This window comes from Callorhinus ursinus, unplaced genomic scaffold (assembly GCF_003265705.2).
Source record: "Callorhinus ursinus isolate GAN/ISIS: 27379988/994484 unplaced genomic scaffold, GSC_fseal_2.0 scaffold7, whole genome shotgun sequence".
In the NCBI taxonomy this organism is placed as follows: Eukaryota; Metazoa; Chordata; class Mammalia; order Carnivora; family Otariidae; genus Callorhinus; species Callorhinus ursinus.
The window spans coordinates 58283656-58305175 of NW_027397069.1; the positions used below are offsets into that span (position 1 = coordinate 58283656).

The following is a 21520-nucleotide window of genomic DNA, read 5'->3' on the forward strand; positions in this document are numbered from 1 at the left end:
ATCCATATCCATAACTCTTTTCATCTTGTAAACTGAAACTCTATGCCCATTAAACAATAACTCCCTATCCCCCCACCTTCCCAATCCGTCACCTACCATTTTACTTCCCGTCTCTAATTTTGCCCACTGTAGACTCTCATATAGGTGGAATCATATAGCATTTATCTTTTTGTGACTGTCTTATTTCATTTAGCATAGTAACCTTAAGTTTCATCCATATTGTAATAATGTCAGAATCCCCTTCCTTTTCAAGGCGGAATAGTATTCTGCTATATATATATATATATATATATATATATACATACACACACACACACACACACACACACACACACACACATATATTGCTTATCTGTTCATCCATTGACAGACATTGGCTGATTCCACATTTTAGCTATTATGAATAATGCTGCAATGAACATATATAACTACACAAATACCTTTTTGAGACCCTGTTTTCAATCCTTTTGGACTCCCTGAAGTGGAGTATCATAATGGTAATTCTATTTTAAATTTTTTGAGAAACTGCCATATTGGTTTCCACAGCACTGTACTATTTAACATATCTACCAACAGTGCACAAGGGTCCCAATTTCTCCATTCTTGCCAACACTGCTACTTTCTGGGGTTTTTTTTTTGATAGTAGTCTCCTAATGGGTGTGAACCCATTAGACCCATCCTAATGGGTCTTATTGTAGTTTTGATTTTTATTTCCTGAATGATTAGTGATGTTTGAACATCTTTCCTTGAAACTTTATTGGCCATTTATATGTCTTCTTTGGGAAATGTTTATTTAGTCCTTTGCTCATTTTTGGTCAGGCTGTTTTCTCATTAAGTTTTGAAAGTCCTCATATATTCTTTATGTATGTATTCCAAATACAAAATTTGAGGCTTTTGTCCTATGTTTTAAGAGTTTTATGGTTTTAGGTCTACCTTTAAGGCTTTGATACATTTTGAATTAATTTTTGTATATGGTGTTAAATAAAGGTCCAACTTCATTCTTCTACATGTGATTATCCAGTTTTCACAATACCATATGTTAAAAAAGTACTGTCCTTTCCCCACATAATGGTCTAACATTGTTATCCTTGTCAAAAATCTTCTGAGCATAAAAGCAAGGGTTTATTCCTTGGCTCTCTATTCTATTTCATTGTTCTATGTATCTGCTTTTATGCCAGTACCACACTGTTTTGATTACTGTTGCTTTGTAGTAAGTTCTGAAATCAGGAAATGTGAATCCTCTAGTTTTCTTCTTTTTCAAGATTGTTTCAGTTATTCAGGGTCCCTTGAGATTCCATATGTGAATTACAGAATGGGTTTTTCTATTTTTGAAAAAAATGTCACTGAGATTTTGATAAGGATTACATTGACTCTAATTATTTTGAATTAACATCTTAACAATATAAGTCGTCCAATCTATGAACATGGGTGTCTTTCCATTTATTTATGTCCTCTTTAATTTCCTTCAGCAATGCTTTACAGTTTTTTACAAGTCTATCATCTCCTTGGTTAATTCCTAAGTATTTTATTCTTTTCAATGCTATTATAAATAGATTTTTTTAATATAATGTCCTTTTCATTGTTACTATACAAAAATGCAACTGGTTTTTTGGTGTTGATTTTGTACCCTGCTACTTTGCTGAATTTATTCACTAGTTCTGTTTTTTGCTGGAGTCTTTAGGGTTTTTTACATATAAGATCACATCATCTGCAACAGAGATAATTTTACTTCTTCCTTTCCAATATGGATAACTTTTATTTCTTTCTTAACTAATTGCTCTGGCTAGAACTTCCAATACCATGTTTAACAGAAGTGGGCAAAGTGGGCATCCCTGACTTTTCCTGATCTTAAAGGAAAAGCTTTCAGTCTTTCACTGATGAGCATGATGCTTGCTCGAGGTTTTCTTATAGATGGTGTTTATTATGTTAAGATAATTTCCTTCAGTTCCTAGTTGTTGAGTGTTTTTATCATGAAAAGGTGGTGAATTTTCTCAAATGCTTTTTCTGCATCAATTGAGATGACCTGTTTTTTTCCCCTTTGTTTTGTTAAGTGATAATAACATTGTTTGACTTCCATATGTATTCCAGGAATAAATCCTACTTGATCATGGCACATAATCTTTTAAAATATGCTTCTTAATTGGTTTGCTAGTATTTTGTTGATAATTTTTACATTAATATTCATAAGGGATATTGGTCTGTAGTTTCCTTTTCTTATGGTGTCTTTTTTCTGGCTTTGATATTAGGGTAAGGCTGGCCTCACAAAATGAGTTAAATGTTCCCTCCTCTTAAATTTTTAAAAAGTTTGAGAAGGATTGGTATTAGTTCTTATTTAAATGTTGGTAGAACTCAGCAGTGAAGCCATCGGATCTAGGGATTTTGTTTGGGGGGCAAGTTTTGATTACTGATTCAAGCTCTCGCCTAGTTACAGGTCTATTCAACCTAATTCTTCATGAGTCTTGGTAACTTTTGTATTTCTAGGACTTTGTCCATTTTATCTGATTATCCAATTTGTTGGCATATTGAATACAACTCTCTTAAAATCTTTTTTATTTCCATAGAATTGATAATAATGCCCCACTTTAATTTCTGATTTTAGTAATTTGAGTCTTCTTTTTCTCTTAGTCCATCTAACTAAAGGTTTGTTAATTTTGTTGACATTTTCAAAGAACCATATTGTGGTTGGACTGATTTTCTCTATCGTTTTTCTCATCTCCATTTATCACTGCTCTAATCTTTACTATTTCCTTTCTGTTAGATTGTGTTTAGTGTATTCTTTTCTCATTCTTTAGGTTGTAAAGTTAGTTGTGGATCTGATATTTTTCTTGTTTTTTAATGTAACTGTTTATAACCATAAAGTTTCCCCTTGATACCACTTACACTGCATCCCATAAGTTTTGTCATGTTGTTTTCATTTTCATTTGTCTCTAAGTGGTTTCTAATTCCCTTGTGATTTCTTATTTGATCCATTGGTTGTTAAATTTCTACAAATTTGTGATAAAATTCCGAGTTTTCCTTTAAAAAAAAAAAGATTTTATCTGACAGAGAGCGCACAAGCAGGGGTGATTGGCAGGCAGAGGGAGAGGGAGAAGCAGGTTCCCCAAGGAGCAGGGACCCTGTGATCATGTCCTGAGCAGAAGGCATACACTTAACCAACTGAGCCATCTAGGTGCCCAAATTCTGAGTTTTCCTTTTGTTACTAATTTGTAACTTTATTTTGTTGTGGTCAGAGAAAATAATTTGTATCATATCTATCTTTTAAAATCTACTGAGATTAATTTGGGGCCTAATGTATGGTCTACCCTGGAAAATGAGGCACGTGTACTTCAGAAGAATGTGTATACTGTTATTTTTCTTGGGTAGAATGTTCTGTACATGCTGTTAGATCTGGTTGGTTTACTGCATTACCTTCTGTTTGGCTGTTCTATCCATTAATGCAAATAGGCTACTGAAGTCTCCAGTTATTAATGTAGATCTATTTCTTCCTTCAATTCTGTTAGTTTGGGCTTCATATATTTTGCTAGTCTGTCATTAGTTATGTAAATGTTTATAATTGTTTTATCTTCTTTGTGTATTGAACCTTTTATTAATATCTAATTGTCCTTTATCTCCTCTAACCATTTTTGAAAGTTTATTTTGTCTGATATTATTATAGCCACATTTGCTCTCTTTTGGTTAGTATTCGCACGGACTATCTTTTTCCTTCCTTTCACTTTCACTAGGTGTCTTGTATCTGAAGTAAGTCTCGTGTAGACAGCAAACAGTTGCATCTTGTGGTCTTATCCATTCTGCCAATTTCTATCCTTTGACTGGAGAGTTTAATCCATTTACATTTAAAGTAAATATTGATAAAAAACTGACTCCCATTGTTTTATTATTTTCTATATACCTTATAGTCTTCTTTTGTCTCTCATTTCCTGCATTACTATCCTCTTTTAAGTTGGGTTTTGCAGTGAATAAACATTTAAATTTTTTTCTCATTTCTTTTTGTGTATATTTAGCTATTTTCCTTGTAGTTACCATGGGGATTACATTTAAGATCTGAAAATTATTTAACACTCTAACTTGAATTTATACCAGCTAACTTCAATAACATACAAAAAATTCTGCTTCTTTACAGCTCCATCCCCACTCTGTCAGTTGATATCACAAAATATAAATTAATAATCATTTTAAATGATTAGCCTCTTAAATTATGAGGAAAAAATATGGAATTACAAACCAAAGTTATAACAATACTAGCTTTTAGAATAAATAATTTTTTAAAAAGGTTTAGTCTCTTAAATCATAGAGAAAACAAAAAGTAGAGTTCAAACCTTTGTTACAATACTAGCTTTTTTTAAAAGATTTTATTTATTTATTTGAGAGAGAGCACGAGCGGGGGGAGGGGCAGAGGAAGAGGGAGAAGCAGACTCCCCACTGAGCAGGGAGCCCGAAGTAGGGCTTCATCCCAGCACCTTGAAATCATGACCTGAACTGAAATCAGATACTTAACCGACTGAGCCACCAGGTGCCCCAGTACTAGCTTTTAATTGCTTATGTATTTCCCTTTACTGAGATCTTTATTTCTTCATAAAGCTTGAAGTTACTGTCTCTTGTCCTTTCATTTCACTCTACAGGGCTCCCTTGAGCATTTCTTTGCAGGGCAGGTGTACTGGTAATTAATTCCCTCAGCTTTAGTTTATTTGGGAATGTCTCACTTTTGTGAAAGAATACCCTCACTTTTGGAAGACTTGTCAGATAAAGAACTCTTAGTTGACTTTTTTTCCTCCTTTGAGCACTTTTAATATATCTACCACTGCTTTTTGGCCTCCAAAGTTTTTGATGATAATCTGCTGATAATTTTACGTGACAAGTGCTTTTCTCTTGGTATTTTTCAAGAAAAATTTTCAATTTTCAAATTATAATGTAATTATAATTACAATGGGTCTTGATATGGGTCTCTGAGTTCATCTTCCTGTAGTTTGTTGACCTTTTTGGGTATGTTTACATACATATTTACCATCAAATTTGGGAATTTTTCAGCCATTTCATCAAATATTCCACCCCCACTCAGCCTTCTTCTGTGACTCCCACAATGCATATGTTGGTCTACTTGATGGTATTCCACAGGTCCCTTAGGCTTTGTTCACTTTTCCTATCTTTTTTCATTTATTCCTTGGATTTGGTAATTTCCAAAGTCCTATTTTCAAGTTTATTGATTCTGTCCTCTGTCTGCTAAAATCTCCTTTGAATCCTTATAGTGAAATTTTCATTTCTGTTAATGTACTTTTCAACTCCAGAATTTCTTTGTGGTGTCTTTTTAGGTTTTCCAACTCTTTATTAATATTTTCATTTTGTCCATACATTGTTCTCTTGATTTTGTCCACATCTTCCTTTAATTCTTTGAGCATCTTTAACATAATTGTTTTAAAGCCTTTGTCTAGTAGACCTAGTAGATCTACCAAAGGACCTTCTATTTTTCAGAAACAGTTGCTGTTGTTTATATTTTTTCCTCTGAATTGGCTTACTTTCCTCTTTCTTTGTATACCTTGTAATTTTTTTGTTGAAAACTGAACATTTCAATGTAAAAATGTGCTAACTCTGAAAAGCAGATTCTCCCCATTCCACATGGTTTACCATTTTCTATTAATGTTTTTCGTTTTTTAAAATTGTTATCACTGTACCAAGGATCAGCCTGAGATGTAACCTTAAGGTCTTCTCGGTTCTCTTCTGAGCTGCTCCATTCCCTGGACATGTGTGGTTACTTTCTAATCATCCTTGTGTATGGAGTTGCTTTTGAATTCCTACTCTTTAACGTCTAGGCTCCCAAAAAGGGGGAAAAAAGAAAAACGAGGGGGGTGGGAAAATTGAAATTCCCAGGAAGTCACTCTAGCCTGAGGAGGTGTTTGCAACAATGGGAGAAGTGTAAAAACAATGGCCCTCCTCTTTGCACCTGTGTGATCAGAGCACAGATACCCTTGAGGTTTGGAGGAGAGTCTCCTTTTTGCCAACCCTGGCTCAACAAGCTGTGTGCAAGTCTTCTCTAGTGCCCATGGAACATTCTTCAGAATTGATCACATCCTAGGTCACAAATCAGGTCTCAACCGGTACCAAAAGACTGGGATCATTCCCTGCATATTTTTGCATCACAGTGCTTTGAAACTAGAACTCAATCACAAGAGGAAAGTCAGAAAGAACTCAAATACATGGAGGCTAAAGAGCATCCTACTAAAGAATGAATGGGTCAACCAAGAAATTAAAGAAGAATTAAAAAAATTCATGGAAACCCATGAAAATGAAAACACAACTGTTCAAAATCTTTGGGATACAGCAAAGGCAGTCCTGAGAGGAAAGTATATAGCAATACAAGCCTTTCTCAAGAAACAAGAAAGGTCTCAAATACACAACCTAACGCTACACCTAAAGGAGCTGGAGAAAGAACAGCAAATAAAGCCTAAACCCAGCAGGAGAAGAGAAAGAATAAAGATCAGAGCAGAAATCAATGAAATGGAAACCAAAAGAACAGTAGAACAGATCAATGAAACTAGGAGCTGGTTCTTTGAAAGAATTAATAAGATCGATAAACCCCTCACCAGACTTATCAAAAAGAAAAGAGAAATGACCCAAATAAATAAAATCATGAATGAAAGAGGAGAGATCACAACCAACACCAAAGAAATACAAACAATTTAACAACATATTATGAGCAACTATATGCCAGCAAATTAGACAATCTGGATGAAATGGATGCATTCCTAGAGATGTATCAACTACCAAAACTGAACCAGGAAGAAACAGAAAACCTGATCAGACCCATAAGCACTGAAGGAATTGAAGCAGTAATCAAAAATCTCCCAAAAAACAAGAGCCCAGAGCCAGATGGCTTCCCAAGGGAATTCTCCCAAACATTTAAAGAATTAATACCTATTCTTCTGAAACTGTTCCAAAAAATAGAAATGGAAGGAAAACTTCCAAACTCGTTTTATGAGGCCAGCATTACCTCGATCCCAAAATCAGACAAAGACCCCCTCAAAAAGGAGAATTAAAGATCAATATCCCTGATGAACATGGATGCAAAAATTCTCACCAAAATACTAGCTAATAGGATCCAATAGTACATTAAAAGGATTATTCACCACAACCAAGTGGGATTTATTCCTGGGCTTCAAGGTTTGTTCAACATCCACAAATCAATCAATGTGGTACAATACATTAATAAAAGAAAGAACAAGAACCATATGATCCTCTCAATAGATGCAGAAAAAGCATTTGACAACGTACAGCTCCTTTCTTGATCAAAACTCTTCAGAGAGTAGGGATAGAGGGTACATACCTCAATACAATGAAAGCCATCTATGAAAAACCCGCAGTGAATATCATTCTCAATGGGGAAAAAAACTGAGAGCTTTCCCCCTAAGGTCAGGAACACGGCAGAGATGTCCATTATCACCACTGGTATTCAACATAGTACTAGAAGCCCTAGCCACAGCAATCAGACAACAAAAAGAAATAAAAGGCATCCGAATTGGCAAAGAAGTCAAACTCTCACTCTTTGCAGATGATACAATACTTTATGTGGAAAACCCAAAAGACTCCACCCCAAACTGCTAGAACTCATACAGGAATTCAGTAAAGTGGCAGGATATAAAATCAATGCACAGAAATCAGTGGCATTCCTATACACCAACAAAAAGACAGAAGAAAGAGAAATTAAGTAGTCGATCCCATTTACAATTACACCCAAAACCATACGATACCTAGGAATAAATCTAATCAAAGAGGTAAAGAATCTGTACTCAGAAAACTATTAAATACTCATGAAAGAAATTGAGGAAGACACAAAGAAATGGAAAAACGTTCCATGCTCATGGATTGGAAGAACAAATATTGTGAAGATGTCGATGCTACCTAGAGCAATCTACACATTTAATGCAATCCCTATCAAAATAAGATCAACTTTTTTCAAAGAAATGGAACAAATAATCCTAAAATTTGTCTGGGACCAGAAAAGACCCCGAATAGACAGAGGAATGTTAAAAAAGAAAAGCAAAGCTGGCGGCATCACAATTCCGGACTTCCAGCTCTATTACAAAGCTGTCATCATCAGGACAGTATGGTACTGGCACAAAAACAGACACATAGATCAATGGAACAGAATAGAGAGCCCAGAAATGGACCCTCCACTCTATGGTCAACTAATCTTCGACAAAGCAGGAAAGAACGTCCAGTAGAAAAAAGTCTCTTCAACAAATGGTGTTGGGAAAATTGGACAGCCACATGCAGAAGAATGAAACTGGACCATTTCCTTACACCACACACAAAAATACACTCAAAATGGATGAAAGACTTAAATGTGAGACAGGAGTCCATCAGAATCCTAGACGAGAACACAGGCAGCAACTTCTTCGACCTCACCGCAGCAACTTCTTCCTAGAAACATCGCCAAAGGCAAGGGAAGCAAGGGCAAAAATGAACTATTGGGATTTCATCAAGAGTAAAAGCTTTTGCACAGCAAAGGAAACAGTCCACAAAACCAAAAGACAACTGACAGAATGGGAGAAGATATTTGCAAATGACATATCAGATAAAGGGCTAGTATCCAAAAATCTATAAAGAACTTACCAAACTCAACACCCAAAGAATAATCCAATCAAGAAATGGGCAGAAGACATGAACAGACATTTTTCCAAAGAAGACATCCAAATGGCCAACAGACACATGAAAAAGTGCTCAGCATCACTCGGCATCAGGGAAATCCAAATCAAAACCTCAATGAGATACCACCTCACTCCAGTCAGAATGGCTAAAATTAACAAGTCAGGAAACGACAGATGTTGGCGAGGATATGGAGAAAGGGGAACCCTCCTACACTGTTTGTGGGAATGCAAGCTGGTGTAGCCACTCTGGAAAACAGTATGGAGGTTCCTCAAAAGGTTGAAAATAGAGCTACCCTACAACCCAGGAATTGCACTACTGGGTATTTACCCCAAAGATGTAGTGATCTGAAGGGGTATGTGCACCCCGATGTTTATAGCAGCAATGTCCACAATAGCCAAACTATGGAAAGAGCCAAGATGTCCATCAACAGAAGAATGGATAAAGATGTGGTGTATATATACACAATGGAATATTATGCAGCCATCAAAAACCCCGAAATCGTGCCATTTGGAATGATGTGGATGGAACTAGAGGGTATTATTATGCTAAGCGAAATAAGTCAATCAGAGAAAGACATGTATCATATGATCTCACTGATATGAGGAATTCTTAATCTCAGGAAACAAACTGAGGGTTGCTGGAGTGGTGGGGGGTGGGAGGGATGGGGTGACTGGGTGATAAGACACTGGGGAGGGTATTTGCTATGGTGAGTGCTGTGAATTGTGTAAGACTGATGAATCCCAGACCTGTACCTCTGAAACAAACATTATATGTTAAAATAAAAAAAAGAAGATAGTAGGAAGGGAAAAATGAAGGGGGGGACTTGGAGGGGGAGATGAACCATGAGAGACGATGGACTCTGAGAAACAAACTGAGGGTTCTAGAGGGGAGGGGGGCGGGGGGATGGGTTAGCTTGGTGATGGGTATTGAAGGGAGCGCTGGGTGTTATACGCAAACAATGAATCATGGAACACTACATCAAAAACCAATGATGTAATGTATGGTGTAATTTATTAACATAATAAAATAAAATTAAAAAAAAAAAGCTGTGTGCAAGGTGGTCCAAGAACAAGTGCACAGCTGCCTGCTGCATGGCACCAGGGGGTGGAAGACAGGTAGTCTGTTACTGTGCTAAGTAGAAATTGACCAAAATTGATCACAATTTACTGTCCAAGCCTTCCCCTAAACATTGCAAGCTTTCACTAGACTCCAGAGTTAGAAAATAATGACATTAGCCAGATTCTACCAGTGCAATTTTTGTCTAGGTGGAGAGATAAGATTACTGGTGCTTTCAACTTTGTCACCCTCCCTGAAAATTTATTTTTGTATATTGACCATGTCACCAGATAACTTTCTAAATCTATTTACTAAGTTTTACAACTTCTCAATTAATTCTCTTGGCTTTCTGAAGTAGACAATCATAGCATCCGTAAGTAATGTCTCCTCCTTTGAAATACTTATATCTCTCATTTTTTTAATCTGGTGTTTCTATTACTTAAAAATGTTATTGGCAAACATTCTTGTCTTCTTTCTTGACTTAAAGAGAATATATTGGTAGTGCTTCTGTGTTAATTATGATGTGGGCTATTAATTTTATCTTCATACGGTTAAGGAAGTATTTTTACTTTGTTATTTACTAAGATTTCCCCCCCAACAATTTAATATAAAATTTTCTTATTTAACACTGAAACATTTAACGTATTTCTAACACTTAAACATTCTTGTATTTCTGAGAAGAACTCATACTTAGTTTTAATAAAATGCTGGATTTGACCTGATGGTATTTTAACTATTTTTATTTTTTTTTAACTCGAAGTGGCTGATTTGTGATTTTCACTTTTGAACCATCTTTAAAAGGCTTTTATGTCAGCATTAAAACACCTAAAATGAACTGAGAAGTTTTCTATATTCTCCTACATTCTGGAGAATTATCTGTTTGTAGGTGTGAATAAAGCTATCTGTGTAACCTGAACTAGGCCTAGCAGCATGTTCTTTAATAGTTTTTGTTCCCTTGCAAGGTGTATTCAAGTTTTCCACTTCTTTTTCATTCTTTTTGTCAATACATATTGTTTTAAAATCAGTCTTTTTATTCAGGTTTTCAGATTATTTCAGCATAAAATTGCTGTATTTTAATATGGTATTTCCTAATAAATTTTAATTATCTCTGGTTATTTCTGATATTCTAATTTTTAATTTTCTTTGGTTAAAGAATTGCTAGAAGGTTGTCAATTTTGTTGATCTTCTCAAAAAATCATTTTTTCCTGTCTTCTAATCGATCATAGAAATTTAAGTCCATCTTTCCTTTTACCACAGTGTTTTGTTCACTTTCAAATTTCATAATATGAATGCCTAATATATTTTCAGTCTTTAGTCCATATGTTATCTGACTGGTAAAGCTTTGGGTAATATGCACATCCATGGGCTTTTCCACATACTGCACTCTTGCTCCTGTCCTCACCACACAGCTAAAATAAAATGTTCTAAGTCATGGATCATCTATGTTGTCCATCTATGTTGTCCAGGATAACAAATCTGCTGTCCTTATTTTACTAGAACTCTTTATACAATATCTGTCATTAACAATGTTCTCCTTCTTGAAATTCTATTCTTTTGGCTCTTCTGATAAAACTCTCCTCACTTTTCTCCTGCCTCTCATGTCATCCTCCCTCAGCATCCTACCATGGGTGGGCTTGTTTTCTTCTCTTAAATGTTAGGGTTTCCCAAGACTGTGTGTCTTGTGAACTCTACGCTTATTAAACATGACTTCTAGTGACCTCATCCAAATCCATGGACTCAACTATCTTTTACATGCAAAACTCTAAACCCAAATGTACAGCTCCCAACTAGATTAGACAAATAACAACGGGATATTTCAAGGTATCCTACCTACCTAACGTGGGCAATCTATCTTTATCCTGTAAAATTTACCTTCTTCCTATATTCTATATACTTGTGATTACTATTGATATTCCCAGGTTGGTAACATAGAAATTATTTTAGGTTCCTGCCTCTCATGTACCCATATTCAATCAGTCACCAAATTTTGCAGGTTTACCTTTACCCCTTAAGAATGTGTTCCTTCATGGCTCTTCCTAGAATCTCTACTTTAGATCATGTATTTTCATAAAAACTATCTTGATATTCCCCTAATCTTTCTGTCTGCAACCTGGTCTCTCTCCTATCTACGTGCTATACCACTTTCCAAGTGATTTTTTTAATAAATGAAAAATTTGTTTACCGGTGACTCATAACTTATGTTCTTGCATATTCTTTTTGTTTCCTTCACTTAGGATGACCTCTGTCTACCCTCTTTTCTACCTATTTAAATTCCACGTCCTTCCAAATTCAACTCTTCTATCTTCCTTTCTGGAAAGCTCCTCCTTCTGTGCTGGCACAGCACCTTGGCCACATATCTTTCATAAACTATGTGATTCCATAGCAATCACTGATTAATTTAACTATTCTCCACTAAAGACAAAATAAAGGGGAAGCAATGTGAGGCTAACCAACCTTGTTTGCTACTATAATCTCATCAGCCAGCACGTTTATTCATGTTCAAAGTACGCATGAATGATTTTTCAAAATTTTTGTTTAAATTAGAACTCATATAAACACATACATAACCAGCACTGACTGTTAGTAAACTTGTGGTGTAAACAAAAATACATATAACAGGAAAAAATTTAAATAGGTCCAGGTCTATAAATTCATATTGCTTTTCCAAAAGAATTTGAGTTGTGCATGGGGGTCAGAAAGTAGATTCCTATTAAGGCTTCTCTGAGCTTAGGAATATAAAAATTGACCAGGGAACTCTGGATTGGAATGCTACTCACTATTCTATACTATATTACAAATCTATGCCTAATTAGCCTATTAGATTGAGTGGTATGATTAAAAGAAAAAACAAAAAAACAAAAATAACCCAGTACAGTGATTGTGATGTATCCTTCAAAGACTTTGAGTCCTTAATGAAACAAAAGTAAAGAAGGATGGGGCGCCTGGGTGGCTCAGTCGTTAAGCATCTGCCTTTGGCTCAGGTCATGATCCCAGGGTCCTGGGATCGAGCCCCACGTCAGGCTCCCTGCTGAGCGGGGAGCCTGCTTCTGCTCCCCGGCTCCTGCTTCTTTCTCTCTCTCTATCTCAAATAAATAAATAAAATCTTTTAAAAAAAATAAAGAAAGAAGGATTTGCTTATTGTAAACCCATTCATTAAGGTCTTGCCACAACACACTGCTCAAGTGAAAAATATTAGCTTTCAGGACTCTTTCAGATTTTTGTTGTGGTTGTTTGTTTTTTGTGGGAAGTTTTTTGTTATCTTCTTTTCATAATTAATTGTAGTATATAACTCAAAGGAGCATAAATTTCTTAAGGATAAAACTGGACCACCAGAGAGTAAATATATAAAGCAAGCTGTTTAGAAAAAAACATTAAGAGTTCCAGTTTTCCAATCTGTATGTCATCTTAGTCCTGACCTAAATATAATAAGTTTGCTTTAATTACAAATTTTTGGTTATAGAAAACTGGTAATGAAACTAAGGCTTGACATTCTGTCTCCAATTATGACTCAATGTTATACTGTTCCAGGAACCCAGCCTATAAACCTAGATCCAGTAAAGCCATCTCAAAATATATTTTGTCATTCAAAGGAAGAACTCAAGAGAACATTGTACGGAATGGGAAAAAATTGTCACCAATGTAAAAACTGTAAAACAATATTTTTAAATGTGAAAGATTCACACTCACATAGTTTAAGAATTGAATTTTTCAAACATACCTTGTCCATTAATTTACTTGCATGAAGACTCAAGCAATTGAAGAATATTTTTTTGCTTAGCAAATGCATTTCTTCAATGGTAGTCAATAATGTAGTTGCACTATTTCCAACAATGCCACTAAAAGCAAAGAATATTTCAGGTTGCAAAACAGAAGCTAAAACAATCAATTCTTTAACTGAGTATAATTCATTTAAAAGACTGATCTAGATTTAGGGGCACCTGAGTAGCTCAGTCAGTTAAGCATCTGACTCCTGATTTCAGCTCAGGTCCTGATTCAGGGTCATGAGATCGAGCCCCATGTCAGGCTCTGTGCTGGGCGTGGAGCCTCCTTAAGATTTTCTCTCTCTCCCTCTGCCCCTTCTGCCACCTCCCCCACCCCCGTGCTCTCTCTCTCTCAAAACCAAACCAAACCAAAAACAAACAAACAAACAAAAAACCCATCTAGATTTAAGTAAAAGTGTGTATGTAGAATATAAACTGTGAATTAACAACAATCCCTCTAGAGTCATATAAAAATGACAGGGTTTTTTTTTTTTAGTTAGGTGATTAACAAACAGTTTCAATGTTGTACAATCTCTTTTAGAAAAACAGACAGTCATAATATGTAAACCCATCTCTCTATTTTTCTCTATTACAGTAAATGCACCTCTTGATTATCCAAGACCTAATTTTAATTTTAAGGAAGCCATTCCATCAATAGCTCTATTCATAAAATATTTAAATTTTATTAACACTGAGTTATTCTTTCAATTAAACTCTTACATCATATCTAAGTTATAAAGTTTCTCAATTTTTATACAACTGCCTCAATAGCAGTGTATTTAGACTAATTATGAAAAATATGGTAGTATTTTAAAATATTTATTAGCACATTCTGTACTCCTTAGTTTGCTATGATATTTCTTAGACCTATCCAAGGAGTTTCTCATTTTTGCCAGAATGTAACACAAGCATGTATATAAAACAATTCCCAATTTTATTCTCCAAATTCGTGTATTGAAAGTCATTTAAAAATGTGATGTTAGGTGAAAAAGTTTTTTGTTGATGTGAAAGATTGCTCAAAATAAACATAATGGCATTGATAAATACCAGCAGATAGTAAGCAATAAATAAATGAATACAGCAAATTTAGAGAAAACTGATATGCTGCATATGATATATTATAAAAGCAAATACTTATACTATATATTTCAATACATTCTGAAACTGAAACAAATTGGAATGAATTCTTATATATTTAATCCACACAAAGCAAATTAACAGTTAAAAATATATATATAAAGCAAACAGCAAAGTAAAAGCAAATTCCTAAACAGGCAGCCATAATACCTACATTAAAAAAAAAAAAGTATTTTGGTTAAAAATATTATAAGCTAAACACCAAAATAAATTGAAAGAAATTCTCACACATGCCTATACATGCAATAAAAGTAAGTATGCCTCTGAATAAAAGTATACCATCCTAAGCAACGGGGGAAAACACTGAATGGATACAAACAGAAACTGATATTTTATTTATTTTTATTTTTTGTATTTTTTAAAGATTTTATTTATTTATTTTGGTGGGGGGAATAAAAGCAGGAAGAGGGGCAGAGGGAGAGGGAGAGAATCTCAAGCAGACTCCCCGCTGAGCGCGGAGCCCAACACAGGGCTCGATCTCATGACCCTGACATCATGACCTGAGCTGAAACCAAGAGTTGGACACTTAACTGACTCAGTCACCCAGGCTCCACAGAAACTGATATTTTAATGCAAACTTTGGAGAGATACCAAGATATGTTTACATTCATTTAAAAAAAAAATGGAGTTATCGGCCATATTTTGCAGTTGCTCAGATCTCACTACTCACTAGGTACCAGTAACTGGGCTAGATACTTGTAAATGCTTTTTGTATTTCACTCCATATTTCTACCCAACATGCTTATCCTCCCATTATATTTTTCAATTTTAGATATTATACAGAAAAGTTACATCTCTTACATAATGCTCATCCCCTACCACAACATACCCAAACTTCATCTTTCCCAGGTTCCCTAATATAGTTATATCATAGGGTTCTGGTGAATAAATCCTCAATGTTTACATTATTACAAGCACGTAAATACTATTCAAAGCTGTCCAAGGCATCAGGGATTTCAACATAAGGGAATGAGCAGGTGGATAAAGAACACAAAACCCTGTGTCACAGCCTTGTAGTAGGTCTAAAGAGCAACCAATTCCGACTGGAGAAAGAGAATGGCGTCTCCAAGATGCATGTGGGGAGAGGAGAGAGAAGTTGGGAAGGATTGGTTGATGTGCTTGACTAAATGGTGAGAAATGTAGAGTCTACTTAAAAGTTTGGGTCTGAAATAGTGATAAGGACAAAGGAAGGGAAGCAAGTACAAAAACAAAGTGATTATTAACTACAGAGAGAAAAAGTTTTACAGGAAAGGAAATGTAATCAAAGTATGCTGGATTCCCTGTTTTTATGGATTCTACATCTTCCTTTTCTTGGTTTACTACAGTCTTTTGATGGAATCCACCCTTTGGGAGTTTTAGTGTATAGGATGCAAAATATTTTTGAAAATTGTGTCACCCACTTTTCCCCAACATCACTGGCTATTCTTTTCCAATTTTCTTTGTGGGTTTCTTTTTTTTCCTAACCTCTAAATATTAGGGTTCCCCAGGACTCAGTCCTAGGCCTCTTCTTTATCTACACTCACATAAGTGATCTTACTTAGTCTTAGTGTTTCAAATACCATCTATATACTACAAACTATCAGATTTATAGGTTCAGCCCTGATTTCTCTGTTGTCTGCTCACTCAATGTCTCCCACTGAATGTTCATAGGGATGCTGAATCCGATATAGTCAAAAGTGGGCTGGACTCTTCATTACCCACCCACTCCCATCAAACTGTCCTCTCTAGAACCCTCCCTCTTCGCAAATGACAATACGACTAATCTAACTGTTCAAACCAAAAGCCAAGAACTCATCCCTGACTCCTCATATCTCACCCTCTCTAGTCCATATATATCCTCTTGTCTCTGGAAACAATTACTTTTCACCCCCTCCAAGACTATCACCCTACTCTGATTCATCACCGTCTCTGCTCAGAACACAGCTTCCTAAATACTGTCCTTGTTCCCCTTTACTCCACTACACTACGTTATCCACACAGTGCCCAGAGTCACCTTATATCATAAATCAGCTCAAGTCATTGAAACACCCCCCCCGCACGCGTGCGCGCACACACACACACACACACACACACACACACACACACACACACACACACATCTTCTTCAACCCACTCAGTATAAAATCTAAATCCTCACCATAGCCTACGAAGTCCTACATGATCTGGCCTCTGCCTACCTCTCTCATTTCATCCTCCCTACTCCTTCCATTCACTCTTTCCAACTACTGGCCTTCCTTCTGGTTCTCTAAAATGGAAGCTTTTTCTGGCCTCAGGGCCAGAGTGTACCTGCCTAGCACACTCTTCTCTGAGATCTTTACATGCCCAACTCCTTCACACTCTTTAGGTCTGTACTCAAACATCACCTCCACCAAAATGCCTTTAAAACAGCCACATGCACATACACCTGCTCATATGTGGTCACTCTCTATGCTTTATTTACTTTCTCCTGCTTTATTTCTCCTCAGTGCCCTTATCACCAGTTAAAATTATTATTTTATACTTGCCTTTCTGCCCCATTAGAATGTAAGTTTAAGCTATTTTGTTCACTGCCATTTCTTTAGCATTTAGAAGAGTGACATTTGTAATCAGTTTTTTAATTGACTAAGTGAGGAAATATGTGAACAAGTAAAAAAAGTACACGAAAAAATGTATCAAAAGATCCAACTGTCATCTTCAAAATCATCACCCTCAAAGACAGAAAAATTATAATTCTCAGAGTCTAAGGAACCTATTACCTTCAGAATCCAAATGATTTTTTCTTAGCATTATTTGCATTAGAAACTGAGTTATCATTATCTTCAAATAAAAATTTCATGCAGTACACCATCATGGGTATTACTACATAAATAATGTAAAAATGTTTTACCACTACCTTTGCCTAGTATAGCATTAGTTACAGTGTTAGCTGCTTTCAGTGGCTCTTGTGTTTCCTCAGTATGGATGATTCTCTTATTTTAGGAAGCCTATAACATCACAATGGAAATTAATTTATTGCTTTTGAGTCATAGCAAGTGGTGATAATAAATTTGTATCTAAAATGTTAGAGGACTAACCCAAATCCTATCTCTGATTAGTTTTATAGCCTGTGGCTTGTTGGTTTTGTTTAAAAATATGAAATCCATCTCTTAGCTGTGAAGTTTTGGGTGGCTAATCTCAGCTAATAGAAGGTAGGTAACATCATTGCCATAGTCTTTAGGTGTTTCTTGAACTACTGATCCCTGTACCTCTCCTGGATCTATTAGTTAAAACCCTCTTGGATTTTAACAATTGAACTTCTGTTCTTGATTCTAGCATACTGGATGAAAAGTTACTGTTTTAAATCATTTTTAATGGACTAATATGGAAACTACCCAAAACAGAGCTTGAAATTCAAGACATTGTTTTAACACAACTACGCATGGAACAACGTCTTATAGTGACATAATAAAGCTCAAGTGTATACCATCACGGCAAAGTGAAAATAAATGCACACTTTAGAGTCAAAGATCGTATTATAGGGAAAACAAGTGGTTCCTAATCAGATAAAGGAACTTTTATTTAAAGAAGATAAAGTAGCTTTTATTTAAAGCAAATAAAGCTATAGTTCTGCTTTATCACTAATAGGAAACTAAATGATAAAGAATTTACATTATTTACATTGAGGACAGGACACTTCACTTACTGTGCCCTGCTTTGAGTATAATGAATGTATAGTTACATTAGGTGCCACGTATCTCTTTTACTGATGCAAGAGGATTAAAAACATACTCACCCGATAAACTTACACTGTTATAAGTTGCATGTGTGCACGTGCATGTGTGTGAGGGTGTGCACAGTTATGTTTAGGGAAGAAAAGGAAATGGCAGACTTTAAAATACAGCACAAATAATATATATATAATGATTCATATGGTGTGAGGTTCTGCTAGTTATATGTAGTTGTACAAATGGTAAAAACAAACAAAACCTAATGAAAAAAACAAAAACCCTTATACTGTGTTCTAATTGAAATGATGTATCACATAGGATTTAATAAAGCACATTTAACCATTCCACTTACCTGATTGTATGATGGTAAAATTTGAGGAGGTTAGAAATTTTATATAACAAAACTGCCCCAGGTTCAGCAACTATTACTTGTTCAATTCGAACCTATTAAAACATGTGAAAAAAAATTAAAAATTTCTTAAAGGCATAACTTTCCTTCAACAATCACATGTGGTATAAACAGCATTTAAAAATATAAAATTTAATTATTGCAGAAATCACAAAATTCCTTCTAAGTAATTTCTGAATATTAAATTATAGGAGATGGTAAAATAACAGAAACATTTTAACACAGATATACTCTACAAAAAACAAAACAAAACAAAACCCAGATCCAATACCTACAAAATTTGGCTGAAGGCAGTTGCTACCAGAAATAATATAATGATGAGGTCATTGTGAGGGTTTTCACCAGATTATAATGGAATGCAGTTCAGCACTATTTGCAAAGCAGCTGTTACATCCTAAAAACAGATTATCAGTGCAAATACTGCTCTATCACCAAATAATCAGAGAAAAATGAAAGAATTCTTATCTTCAAACTATTACACCAAATTTCCTTTTTTATTAGACAGTAACAGACAAATCTTAAATTAGCACCCCCCTATATGTCTAATTATGGCTACCAGGGCAATATCAGATCTACTGCAAAGTTAACTTGATTACTCTTAAGATTAACTACTAGGAATCCTTACTGATCTTGCTCTTACTTTATATTCCCTAATTAATGGATACAATCTAAATCACACTGATAATGTGCTTATTTACTTATTATATCTGTTCTGAAGCTGCTGCTTACATTGTGTCTTCTTGTTTCCTAACCAGATTCTAAACACAGACAATTTGTTTTCGGCTTCTTTTACATCTCTACAGCATCTGGTAGAACAGTACATACACAACAGATGCTTAATACACGCTTTTGAAAATTGAAGTTTCTCTATACTTAGATTTTGGAATATGTCATAATGCCAACATATGTGATTTGCTAAAATAGATTTTACAAATGTATGTATATGAGCATATAAAAACCTCTTAGATTACAGAAATTAAATGACCTTTACATGAATATGTTTATGAAATTCATACATTTTTTGGCATAAAGTACTAGTGAGCTAACTGACACAAATCATAAAGCATGAATGGTGTGTGAATTTAAAAACCATGATTTTTTCACATTACAATTTCTCTCTAGGTCCAAGGCCTGGATCAATAGTGATTTAAATTATATATTATATCAATAAAAGTGAAACTTTCTGAATTGTAATATAATTATTAGGACAAAATATAAAAGATATTAATGTAGATACACAGCTCTTCTCTAGCAGATTTATAACAGCATAGAACCCACATAATTTACAAAGCTCAGAGCATATAGTACACTAAAGTTTTTATTAAAGAGACAGAATTCAAATGTTAGCTGAGAATATTAGATACCCAAATGAGGTCATACAGGAAGAAAATTCTTAAAATAGTGTAAATGGTAACAAGTATATAGAGGAAGGGAGAGTTGTTGGATTATATAATGTATCACTATCAAGCTAATTTTATATGTAACTACTGTGAACATCTGTTAAATATTCTCTAGAGTACGCATTTAATATTACTATCATATGAAATGATCTAAGGTTTCTGTCACTTCAGAAACTAAAAGAATTTTTATTCATTTTACAATAGAAATATTTTTGCTTGCTTACAAGTTTTTTCTTCACCTTTTGCTATCTTACATTAAAATTTCACAGGCAGTCATAATAATGCCCTACAATTGTTGAAAACACCTTCTGGAACATAAACATTTAAGGAAAATGAAATGAGGTACATTTTAAAACAAAGGCATACTTTGGTATATAATTTCTTTATATAAGCAATGGGTATTAATTTAATATTTTTAACATCATATTAATATTTCTTACTCAGACCAGAACAAGAAACTCTAAAGTCCATTCCAACCCTCAGATTCTAGCATTATATTTTATACAATTACTTTAACAACAACAAAAAAAGGAATCAGTAATATAAGGAACATAGTATCGTAAGTAAGGAAGGGGGTAAAGGGAGATAAGGCAGATAAAATACAATTTATTCACCAAAGCAATTTATTCATTGTTATGACTCTGAGTTTCCTTTAATTCTATGTAGTTACAAAAAAATATGCAAAGTGTAGAAAGAGAAATATTTTTATACTCTCCTTTCTTTTTCTATCTTTCCAATAACTGCTAGTATACAAAACAAGCAACACTTACATGAGTATAAATGTCTGAAAATCAAACTATGGCAAATAAATATTTCACTTGAGAGAACTAAGTAAAATAATTTCAAAATATTTTGCTATTTATTTACTGAATATGCAAGTGAATCCTAAGATGATCAAATTACAGTAATAATTAAATCTGTAAATCAATTGTTACAAGGGTGTGTTATCTGATATTTCCTTGCCTACAACAAAATACCAAAGAAAATCTCAGAAACAAACAAAAAAAGTTAGTTTTAAAATTGGGTTCTTGGTAAGAATAAATCATAAACCTTCTAGATTTCAATTTCTACATAGTAAGTTGAAGTCAATCAACAAGGAAAGTAAACCAACAACTACAAAGTATTCCATAAATATTATTAAAGAAAAATAGCATTTGCTGCAAGCCTAGTAGGTATCAGGAACTAGGTACTTCATCTACACAGTTTTCTCATTTGATCTTCACAACCACCCTTAATAGTAGCTTTTTTTTTTTAGACTTTTATTTATTGGAGAAAGAGAAGGAGACAGCATGAACAGGGGGGAGGGGCAGAAGGAGAGGGAGAAGCAGGCTGCCCGCTGAGCAGGGAGCCCAATGCCAAAGGGAACTGGATTCCAGAACCCTGGGATCATGACCTCAGCCAAAGGCAGATGCTTAACAGACTGAGCCACCC

At 34.8% G+C, this 21520-nt stretch overlaps 1 protein-coding gene across 1 annotated transcript in view; it reads right to left on the reverse strand.

The window, feature by feature from the left end:
- The window catches only part of COG6 (component of oligomeric golgi complex 6), an 86504-nt gene that overhangs the window by 37080 nt on the left and 27904 nt on the right, over positions 1-21520 (reverse strand). The window contains exons 12-13 of the mRNA XM_025874994.2: positions 18633-18724; positions 13415-13532 (exon numbers count right to left, since the gene is read on the reverse strand). Of these exons, the coding sequence (XP_025730779.1) occupies positions 13415-13532; positions 18633-18724 (210 nt within the window). The remainder of the gene's footprint in view (positions 1-13414; positions 13533-18632; positions 18725-21520) is intronic.